Here is a 12,118-nt window from a genome sequence, read left to right as displayed (position 1 = left end):
TGTAAATAAGGAACTGGCTCATCTCTGGTAATTCAAATACAAACAAATAGAATGTGACTCTCTGCCAAGGCCCACAATCTACATCAGATTGCACGCACACCATTAAATATCAGTCTCATAGTTATGCCTGTTGACAATATTAAAGAAAGTGAAAACATGTCCTGTTTCTGCCCCTTTGTCCAGATCTGTTGCAAAGATTTTATGGGTTCCTCCTTCATCCTTGCACCGTTAAGTAGTTTTCAGGGTAATCCTGTTGAGAATCAAACAAACAAACAGACAGAGGGGAACATAACACATGTGTAACCATTAAAGTGTTGTTCTGTAACCCATCAACTGTACTGGAATCTTCTGGGCTGGAGCATTACACAACAACTCTGGGATGAGTTGAGAAAGGGTGAGAACGATGGAGCAGGGTGAGACCGTCCTCGATGCGGCGAGTCTGACCTGACACAGCGATGACAGTCAGCGAGTGTGGAGTTACCATCATTGTCTGGCATAGTTTCCCCAGCAGAAGGCCGGAGCGTCTGTGCTGTAAATGTTTTACGAGAGAGGGAGAGGGAGGACATATCTGGGACACGAGGGGGAGCAGACTCTGCAAAAGCCTTTTTCTAGAGCACATAATAAAGTTTTTATAGATCAATATTAAAAGAAATGTAGAAACAAGCGCATTTCATCCAAGAGGTCAAGACACAAATGTTACCAAACATTGAGCAGGTACGGTTTGAGTCACTCAGACATGCTGCCCATAGGGAAGCTTTCAAACTGTGACTCTGTGAGCACACGGTGGCCGTTCCACCCTCCATGTCTTCCTGTGGCAGCCTGGGTCATCTGGGTCACCCACATACAGCAGCTCATCCTGGATTCCTCTCACCACGCTGTGAAATGAATCATCGAGCACAGATGGGGTCAATTAGTGTGCTCGAGCTACAACGGCAGCACCAAAGGGCATGTGAGCATTTGGTCAGGACTTCAACCAGAGCGAAACCAATTCCATGAGATCTATACTAACCCTCAACGATACCATGAAAAGATCAAGTCCCAGAGAGAGGAATATTTTACAGGATTGAACCATACTGATAAATACACGTATTCAATTTGTTTGCTCGTCTGCTGGAGGGGGGGAATATCTATAACTGGAATGAGGTGTGTGGATGACACACTATTCTACAGATGGCTGTGCTGGTTTTACTGATGAATTAATTTGTTTAACTGGCACCGGCACCGGGACGTATTTACATACAAAGACAAGCATTATGCCTTATAGACCATTTCTATCTGTGTCATGGTGCATCCAATAAACTGTTACATCTTGTAGATTCAATTAAATACAGAGGAGGGTCCCTGCTCGTGGTAAAATCTTATAGTTATCTAAAGCTCGGTTTTGCCAGCACCTGCATTTGTGTCATATTTCTCTTAGCCGATGCGTCCGGAGTCTTCAGTATACGAAAGACACAACATTTTATGAACGCATTTCCTCATACTCATGTTGTCTGTACCTGGTTTTGTTAAGTGCTGAACAAACAGCCGCTGTCGATGCCCGTCTGAAACGTCGCCCTTGAAAAGTTTTCCACTCCCCTCCTCTAGGTCAGCTGACTGTCTTTTAATAGCACTTCATTAAAATTCATTAATTGCTTCCTTTCTCCTGGGCGCAGCCAGATATCAAAACTGGAACTGTCAAAAATTAGAGCACAAGCGAGTGTCCTGTGCTCCAGATACACAACCTGTGATGCCAAAACACCCCCCCCCACAGACACACAATCGCCTATAAAAACAACAAGCAGATGGACGACACCACAGCGACTTAAAGAAGTAGACGTAAATTTTATTTACTTGTTCTGTACATAAAGGGTCAATACCAGCACAGGTGTTAACCATGGGAAATATTAACACATGTAAATGGTATAAGAAAATAAAAGGCACAATTTTCAATTCTTAAGTACAAGACAGGCTTTCCTAGAATATGAGAAGAGAGCACAGTAATACTGTTAATGCCATTACAAATAAACAACTCAGAAGCATGAGAAAAGCGAGTTCACCTCAAGAAAAGGAACTAATCAGGGCATATTGCTTAATTAGTAGATTTCATTATGTCTGATGAGGAAAACCCCCACACTGGTTTGTTTGCACAGACCAGAGGGGATTCAAATAAGAGAAACCTTTATTCAATAAGGAGACGAATGACATTAAGCAGCATTCGGCCGAGCAGAAACATCTCCCCGGCCAAGAGGTCATGCACAGAGGCAACCAGCAGGCATTTTTCCCTTTTTGTAAATGTCACCTTAGGTACTTTTTGTTTAATAACATCACTCATTTTAACAAAACTAAAAATGCTTGATTTAATAGCCGACTACAAACAAAAATTTGGATACAACTAAAAGCTGCACAGTTACTCAGAGTGAACGGCTGAGTAATGATTTGAACAGAGAGCACTGGGAGGGGGGGATACACGTGAGCAAAACGTTTTTTTTACAGCAGAAATGTAGGGGGGGGGTCGGCAATGTTTTCGTAACCGTTCGATCCTCAGCTCCCACTAAACAAACTGAATTGGTTGCAGCACAGTTTGAACTAGTCCGATGGAGTCTGTTTGCATAAAATGAGTAAAAAATTGTGCACAGACTGAATGTTGAAGGAATAGAGCAGGTTGTAACATCACATTTAAAACATAAGGTTAGAGAGGGCGTCGCATGCACTAAAAGATGCATTTACTATCTGGAAAAAAAGGCATCTCATCGGCTCGCTGAGACATTTCCACGTTTCCTGACCTACGCCACTGACATAGCAGAGCTTCTCGCTTCAGTAAAAGCCTTTAGTCCCGAGTGCTCATGCTGCGCTTTAAGCTAGCTGTTCAAAGCTCGGCACTTCACTGGAGAAAAGTTGGAATATATCTTCCAGAGCTTGTTGCTGTTGGCACTAAACAAACCTGCTCGTCTATAAATTTAAAAAGAATGAGAATGGCAGTCAAGCGGTACCAAGTGGGCATGCAAAAAAAAAAAAAGACCCTCCACAACACATCTTCTCGATGTCTCCATTAAAAATAACAATGAACAAAGAAATATTGTTGATCATGTGGCACAAATAAGGGACAGATGAGATCACATAATGGCCGCGTCATCTCATCAACAGAAGGATAAATAATCTTGTCAGCCAGATTTGTGCCAGGTTGGATGGGATTATCGGATCTATAATGTCAAATTACAACTGCGATCTTCCACATCTGCTACCTACTGACTCCAGTCGCACATCACATACACAACGATGAACCGTCAACCTGAAAATCCTCATGGCCAGTAAGTGTGTGATGGTTAAGTTACAAAAGTGACTTGATTGTTGATTGTTTGGGGGAAATAAGGTTTTGACTGGCTGGTTAACTCCTCATAGCCTCAGTGCTCTCCCAAGTCCAAGTCTTCGTACAAACGTCTCAGCATCAACTAAACAATCGCACACCAACGCTTTCTAAAGTCCCCAAGACTTCAAACATAACAAATACTCACAAATCAAATAAAAAAACAAAACAGACATGTGATGTCATGTGGTAAATATCTATTGTGAACACACTCCTACACACATGCACATATACATACACACACACATACACACACACACTCACACTGATGCCCAGTGATCTGGAAATGAAAAGGACACTAATGCGAAAAAACACTGCCCAGCCTGGAACCAAGACACGGGAAAGGGGACGGGGACGGGGGAGACGTGGGGTCAGGTTTTTTTAGTTTGGATCCGCTGTCCAAAGCTGTAAACAGTCAGTAAGCCCTGCGACGGTTGGCAACGAGCGGGGCCGCAATCATGGTACAGCCCCAAGCAGGCAAGCACGTAACCGCGGTGAAAATGGCGGGAAAAGGGGGCGTCGGCCAGCAGATTTGGGTACACGTCGATACTGGCAAGAGGCTCCAGTGGGAGGTCAGTCACAGTCGTCCGGATTCTGGGGGTCTATGATTTTGACGTGGGTGAATGGGAAGAGGCCTCGTCGTCCGTTCACCTCGCCCTCCCACTGACCGTTTATGTTCATCCGCGTAACCTTGACCATGTCACCAACCTGAGGGGGAAAAGGACAAGAGGCGGAGTTACAGGAGGTGCAGTATATGAGTCACAGAGGGAAAAATGTACTTATTGCATGTATCACAGTTTAAGTTCGGTCAAGTGTCAGTTTCACATTAACACTTAAAACTTGAACATTTCATAGATGAGAAAAAATATATATCGAAACAAGTCAATTCCATGTAACTGCCACTAGATCTCAACCAATTTATCGGTTAGCTGATAAAAATCGGACGATATGAGTTTTTCAACGGCATTTAGTGCATTTACATTGCATGTTAAAATGTGAAAACTATTATATTTATTATAATTCAAATTCTAAATATTTGGTTGCATTTGTCTTTTCTTTATAATTATAGTTATTTATAAAAGCATTTATGGTCACACTGTAAAATACCACGCCTTCTCTTTGTCATAAGGATTTGATAATGACATCTTGGGAATCAGAGATTTTTGTTAAATATATATTCGCCAATATAGACAAACAGTCTGAGCTTCCCCATCAATGGGTACAACTGATTTACCAAATTCCCTTTTTCAAAATAAGATTTTCTCCACACGCGCATTACACTGTGGTTTTAACAGATGACGAGGGACCACAGAGCGGTCGCTCAGATGGGTTAGTGACACTGCATGTGACCCCAATCTGTCAAAGCCACATTCTTCATCAGGATTAAAAGGGGGAAAGTCGCCATCGTGATTGAAACGTGTATGTTTAAAGGCACCATTTGTAGCTTTAACTTCAAAATGAGGCTTCAAGGACATCCAGTCCTAGACATCATCTGTAACAATAATCCTTTACGCCACTCTGGAATGATAAGAATGCTGTTAAGTCATAAAAGCTGCTGTGAAATCTGCATTTCAAAGAACTACTTCCATTGAATCTGCCAGTTTGAAAAAAAATGATGATGAAAACTTAGATTAAGATCACAAAAATTTAATAAAACATGTGAAGGCAGAAAATATTGCCTTTAAACTTCCAAAGTTTCAAATGTGAAGTGCTGGATTAATGTTATGAACGCAGACTAAATACTCAAGAGTGTTGAAGAAATCCCTGTAAACCCAGTACTTTAAAAAACAGATTCAAACAGATCAAATGTATTGTGACAAAGCAAAAGCTCAGGGTAAAAGAGTTATGGCAAAATCATCTTCAAAGAATCGTGAATTATGAAAGCAGTAAAACAGCAGAATAGAACATTGCAAAACAAATGAATGCAAACAAGAAGGACATAACCTGATTTCATTTATTGTGGACTGTCTGTCTCTGAAGTAGATAAATAATGACTCAGGGCTTCTGCTTCTTAAACCCCACGGGCCCCAAAATAGCCACAGTAAAAAACGAAAGGGTTTGTGCTGCAAGGCACGACTTTCTCTGAGGCAGACACGGAGAGAAGAGATAAGATGAGACATGTTGAAGTGCGTGTTCTCGGTGAAAACTAGAACTGTAAATCAAAAATATCCCAGGATATACTATGTTTTCCCCCAAATGGTTGACTTCTATGGTTTCCTTGTGTCTTTCTCCCCTCAGTTCAAGTAATGACAATACTCATTGGTCAGTAACTAAAAATTCTAGATTTCGAAAACAATCGAGTTGGGCCCTATCCATTTAGTTACGCAAAATATTTAAGATATGGTAAGATTAGTCATAATGTTCAAAAACCATGTAACAACCACATTAACATGTCGAATGAGCAGAAAAGAAGAAATGTGATTAAGTAAGAACTTTTCCTCAGAAATCCCGAACAAGGGACGTCACAATACCAGTAATTTGGTGGTCAATGCAAATACCATTGAAATTTCATCATTTCACAGCGTGTGTTCATTCATCTATGGATCAGTCTAAAGTCATAACATGGACAACATCTAGAGACACAGCTGAACCCACTGAAACATCGAGGGGGGGAGGGGGGACACTAGCAGTTATAACTTCAAGCCTACCAATGGTAAATCCCAAAAATATGTTCGCTGACGTTATCAAATAAACTTAATTCAACCAGGGCAACAGACGGTGAGTGTAAAGTTTGTTGCGTACATCATTGTGGACACAATCAGCGCTGACAGTTTGATGGGTTAATTTCCATGAGGCGAGAGAAACCAAACCAAAAGAAAGCTCCTTCTAAACAATCGTGTATCTCTTTTAAAACATAAATTAGCTGGTAAACTCTGATTACTATAACACAGGTAAACCTGACTGTTTAAAAGGCGATTGTCTCCTTTCCCATTGCCGGAGGAGGGGTTTGCCTTCCTGTCTATCGTGACAATAATGTGCAAGTAAGGTTTGCTGTTTGCGTCACAATTTTCCTTTAGATTCTTCCTCACTTGTTTTGGGTCTGAGACAGAATGGCACCAGTCTGAAGCAGTTGCGGCCTCATGGATTTGAACAGCCTCTCTTTGTCCACTGGATTAACAAAACTAGTTAAGTTCAGATGCACTTTTCACAACAGCAGCAGCACGTCTGAGGTGCAATGATGTAGGTCTAGAAAATACTGTTGAATAAGAGGCAACGTGACTCATAATCTCACAGCAGCTATATGCTCACCATCTGGGTGGACATCTTCATTTCCACTCTGCGTGGTGACAGAGAACAACGTGGCATAAAGGCATTACTGATTGAAAACAAAATATTGAATCAGTTCAAAACACACATTTGAGACCAGCTTATAACACCAAACAGATAATAATCCATGTAATATAGTATTTTGGATATTCATTTGGGAATGAAAGTTGTAGAGGATTGGGAAGCTGCTTTCAAAGAGTCATATAACTATTTTTACAGGGAGACGTGGATCTAATAAATCGTCCTGGATGAGACCAGTTTCCGAACACTCCACAGCTGAACTGTACGATCACACAGAATATCCTAGCACAAGTGCCAAGGAAGGTATGTTTCTATTTGCCCTCTCTCGGTCTCTCTTTGTGGAGCTGGTTAAATGAACAATTCATTATTCTTATTAAATGGAAAGTTCCATCTCTGCTCAGTGCAGCCGGTGACAGAAGGTGGGTGGTGACAGGCAGCGGAGCGGTGCAGACATTTCTTATTGACCCGTTTAACTCCGTGTCCAGCAGAATCAGGTATAACGCATCTCCTGTGTTAATTGTCGTCATCAGTTATCGATTTAAAAAAAGGGGTAAACGAGGAGGAGAGCAGCGAAGACAGGAGTAATTTTGTTAGAGGGAGCAGGCTAACCTTTAGCAAGAATACCATTCACCAGGTTTAATCATGGTCCAAATTTACACTCATTCCTGTGCAAGAGTCACAGGGACAAGTATACCACAGTGCACCACTTCCTACAACCACTCACACGAACAGCAGCAGAGCTAGGGTAAGATTATGGAAGCATACTGAAAACACCGTATATAACACATTGACGTGTGAAAATGTGGACCACGAAAAACATCACCATGGACGTTGGGGGAAGGGAAAAACAAGTCTAGCATCTCAACAAGCATTATTATTAGCAATGCAGTTCGGAAAAAAGATTTAGCTGCAGTTTGTCATCTTTGCTCGTGCTGAGCGTCGCTATTGCAGGTAAAAATAACTGCCACTCTGTAACACCTCTGTGGAACTGCAGAAACACTTATTTCATGCTACACATGACGGCCACCCTCTCGAGGGTGGCCGTCTCAAAAATGAACTATCATTGATAAATTAGGTATTAGGAACAAGAACCTCATACAAAGTTAAGAGTGTGACATTCAATGTGTCAGTTACACAGGGTGTCTAACATGTTAGGATCGAGAAGTGTGGCAAAGGGTAGAAACACCAGCGATTTGTAGAAACCTGTCAGTGACATACAGGTGAAATGCAGTTGATCTATTATTGCCTCAGGTATGGTATGTATGCTAGAGGTCCACACATGCAGCTTACTAAATTAAGGTAAAGTGAAGTAAACATGATCCTATAATGTACGCTCTTAAAGGATGAGTTCAAAGATTCAATCTGAAATGGTCAGAGCATCTTTCAAAATGTCAGAACTTCATAGTTTCAGATCACTCAGCGCAGACAAACGAACTCAGAGTAAAAAGACATCTGTTTCCTTGTTTCTGTCGAAAAACAAAAACAACCCATGAGAATACTGTGAAAGTACCTGACCAATAAGCAGTATTTGCCAGTACTGTTCAAATCTTAATGATAGCCATCTCTAGCTAAGATACCTTTAATTTCCATCCCTCCCCTGAGGGCATAGCTGCAGCTCGCTCTCCTATCTGAGCTTTTGGGAGCCCCACTATAGATGTGGAGTGCACACCGAGCATTAGATCACATGCTTCAACATGTTAGTTCAGTCAGGCCAGATTTGTATTAGCCAGAGTGCACTGCTGAGAAATGCCACAGTGCTGCTGCCTGTTTAGCAGCTAGCCGGCTAGCAAGAAGACAAAGCCACTGTGCGCTACAGACAAACAGTCCAACTGGGTTTCTAATGGCTTTTCAGAGGAAATCAAGTGACAATATGTAGACAAACCACACTACACCACCAGCTCCGTCACCCAACCGTGACTTCTAGTCAAATCAGAAGCCAGGGAATCAGGGTCTAAAAGTGTCCATGAATGCTAGTAGCAACATCACCACAACATCAGCACGTCGTAGGATGACAACTTGCAGCCAATGAACATGAATCACCTGCAGACAGGGTGTGGTTTCACTTAAACCCCCAAAATGTCATAATAAACATAAACAGAGGAGGTACATTTGTTACAGCCAGCGAGCAGTAGTATGAGCGTAGTTTTCAAGAAGCACCACAAGTCACGGTACAACAGTTTCATATATAGAAACACTGATGTGGCTGTGGTAGGTCTGTGGCTGGCACCGGTGTTAACCCCGATGCTGCTTATAAGATACTGACTACTGCAATTTAAATGGAGAATATAGTTCAACATTTCAAGAAACCGTGCAGTGTTAGATATAATCTGCTAAACGTGTGAAACGGACGATTCCTCATTACACTTTTTTGATGCGTTCTTCGAGGGCTGTCCAAATCTGAGACATTTCTAAAAACGACAACAGGGTGAACATAAAGAATTGTAAAAGAATGATCTTTTCTCATTACCATACCAATAAAACAAAATTGCTTAAGGTGTCTACCAACCACGGAGCTATCATGTGGTCATTTGAAGCAGATTCTCTTCATAAAGTGAAATACTTCTGCACTTACAAACATATTCTGTGTTGTAACTTAGAAACTAAAACTGAGGTATTGAATGGTACATTATTGTTTGCATGGTTATGGCTGAGTTGGTCCCCAAGTGCCTTTTTATATAAACACTGCAACTGGACTCATGTTTGTCTTGACTATTATCAAAAGATAAAAAACCAGGCCCTGTAGCTTTAAACCAAGTACAGTTGTAGCTAAGGCTCTTCCGTGGCATTCAGATTTAATCCATGTTGTTGCAGTACAAAAGAAAAGTACTACTGGTTACGTGACAAACAATAAGCTGGATTTAGAACATGACCTGTGATCTGAAAATATTACGGATTTTTTGCTCTCGATGTCACCAAATTTTTTACCAAAAGTTAATGCGTTCAAAGCTCAACACTAATCTTGTCTGCAGAATTTACCGATTTTAGCTGCCTTTATGAAGACCAAACAATTTGGTGTTAGCTAAAATACCCCATAATTTACAAAAACAGCATATTATTAAGGTGTAATATTGAACGACTGGTGATTTCAATGCAGTCATGGAGTATTGAGGACAGAAAGACAACAGACAAAAGGCACATTTTAGATCAAATAGACGGCAAGAATTGGAAATGAGCGTTGAAATACCTCTAGAGCAAGAGCCGTTTTATCGTAGGCACATGGCACTCGTCTCTGAGTGGCCTTTGCCATGACAGGGCCGTTCTGCATGGACGGTAGAGGATTGATGATTGCTCCGGGTGTGCCAGGGGGCAACGGCGACGGCGTCTGGGGCTGAGCGTAAGCGTGGACGAGGGCGTGGGATGGCTCGGGGATCCCGTAGCTGTTGGAGTTGCGAGATCCGTGGGAAGGCTGGCCGGGGTGGGATGAGGGTCGTACCACTTTCTCCACGTAGGGCACGGGGATCATCCCGATACGCCCCTCTTTGCTCTTGGCGCTCCACCACTGCTCCTCTGGCTTCTCCAGGATGATAAGGATCTCCCCCTTCTTGAAGGGGAGGTCCTCCGCATCGCTGCCAGTGAAGTCGTACAGAGTCCGCACATACTCCAGGTTCTCGTCCGGGCCGCCCATTGGCTGGATGGGAACACTCACTGTGCTTGGGTACCTTGGGAGATCACGACCGAGGGGCAGAGGAAGGAGACATGATGAGGTTATCAGAAAAAGGAGGCCTGTGTCAAGTGGATTTCAGGAACGCTGTAGGGTGTATGTTCTGAAAGATGGGTTTCCTCTAACACAACCAGTACAAACTACACTTGCACATGGATGTTTGCTTATGCAGTGAATACAAGTGGGTGAGCAAAATGCTATAATCAGAACTATGTAATTGTGTAAGATATTGGATATTGACATACAGGAAGGATACACACTTTTGGCACTAGAGATACACATGCAATATCTGGTTTGAGTTAAGGCAACACTACCAACGGATTAGTAACATACACACCAGGGGCTTTGTTTTTCTTGGGACACACCACAGAGCTCTAATGAAAGCAGTAAACTGGCAGAGCTTGTGTCAGATTTGGCAAACTGGGTGCACTGCAGGCAGGTTACTGCAGTCTGACGGAAAGTGGGTCAGTATTTTGGAGTTTGGGTATTTGTGTCCTCTAAAAATGTAGTGAAGGGGGCACTGGGTGACTTTTCCTACCTGGATGCTGGCTCGATCAGGGTGGTGGTGTCCAGGTAGTGGATCTTGTAGAACTCCAGGAGAGCCGGGAGGTGCTCGAACTCCTGGTCGCCGATCTTGAACCTCTTGCTGGGCAACGAGTTGATGATGTAGTGGGACACTTTGGAGTTCTCCGACACCGACAGCACGTAGTCGCCGGGGCAGGTCGACGAGTCCCGGACCAGGAACACACCGTGCCTCTGTCCTTGTAACCGGGTCTGTGCCTCCTGGCGCGACACGGGGCCGAAATACCAGGCGGACCGGTCGGAGGAATCGAACCGAGCGGACATGATTGCGTTCAAAAAAATAATAAGTTAAGTGAGAAAAACTAGAGAATAAGTTAAACCGTGTGTCGGTCGATCACCGCTGGGTGGAGGGTTTGGAGGATGGCAGGGCAGGGCATGTGTCGCCCCGGCCGACTGAGAGGGTTTTTTCCCCCCCGAGTGATTTCTGCACAAACGACGCCGGCTCCGGAGGTTTCTTCCGGGTTTTTTTTAAATAAGCAGAAATAATAAAATAAAAAAAAATACAACAACAACAACAACAACCTGGTGTTCTCTCAGATGCAGGCGGCGACCGGCTGGTTCCAACTTTGGAGCATAATGTGGCTCCTGTGCTCGGCAGCGAGTGAAGCCCGGAGGGAAACTTAACACAGGACGAAGCAACAACTGATGAACGAGGCTTCTTCCTCTTTTTTCGTTCCGAGAAACACGCACCAGCTCCGGTTCCGGTGAATCCTCCGCCTCGCTCGGTTGTCAGTTAGAGGGGGGAAACAGGGGTGGCGGGGAAGGGGGGGGGGGAGACAAATAAAAAAGATGGCCCCCTCACTTCTTCTTCCTCTTCTTCTTCTTCTTCTTCTTTATATCCGCATTTCGCCGGTGGGCAACGCGGCTCGGCGGCTCCTCGGTGTCACGGAAACGAACCCGCTCCTATACTCCTCTGAGGCGGCGCGGGGAGAAAAATGGCGGCTCGCGACCAACACGTCCTCACACAGAAAAACGATCTGACGGCGGCGGCTCGTGTCCCGCGCGTGCATCTCTTACTCTCCCCCCCTCCTTCTCCTCCTCCTCTTCCTCCTCCTCCTCTTGCACCCCCCCGGTACGTCGCGCCGTGGCTCCCGCGTGCGCTCACCGACAGCAGCCCGCGCGAGGGATCCCCGGGGCTTCACGAGACTTTATTTTTTTATATAAATACTTTGACCGTGTTTTCCGCTCGTGCCCCTCAGACACCAGCAGCAGCAGCAGCGCGAGAGTACGGGACCCGGAAAATG

General features: G+C 43.8%; 1 protein-coding gene across 1 annotated transcript; it reads right to left on the bottom strand.

Annotated features, from left to right (window-relative positions):
• Positions 1-1,801: 1,801 nt before the first annotated feature.
• On the bottom strand, positions 1,802-12,118 carry crkl (v-crk avian sarcoma virus CT10 oncogene homolog-like). The gene is made up of 3 exons (XM_034602246.1): positions 10,831-12,118; positions 9,816-10,290; positions 1,802-4,051 (listed from the first exon to the last, which is right to left on the bottom strand). Exons 1-3 carry the CDS (start codon positions 11,136-11,138, stop codon positions 3,917-3,919), a joined length of 918 nt encoding a protein of 305 aa, XP_034458137.1. The 5' UTR covers positions 11,139-12,118; the 3' UTR covers positions 1,802-3,916.

Source organism: Hippoglossus hippoglossus, chromosome 12, assembly GCF_009819705.1.
Source record: "Hippoglossus hippoglossus isolate fHipHip1 chromosome 12, fHipHip1.pri, whole genome shotgun sequence".
NCBI lineage: Eukaryota > Metazoa > Chordata > Actinopteri > Pleuronectiformes > Pleuronectidae > Hippoglossus > Hippoglossus hippoglossus.
Note: the sequence above shows the minus strand (reverse complement) of the source record. Positions and strands in the feature narration are given on the sequence as shown.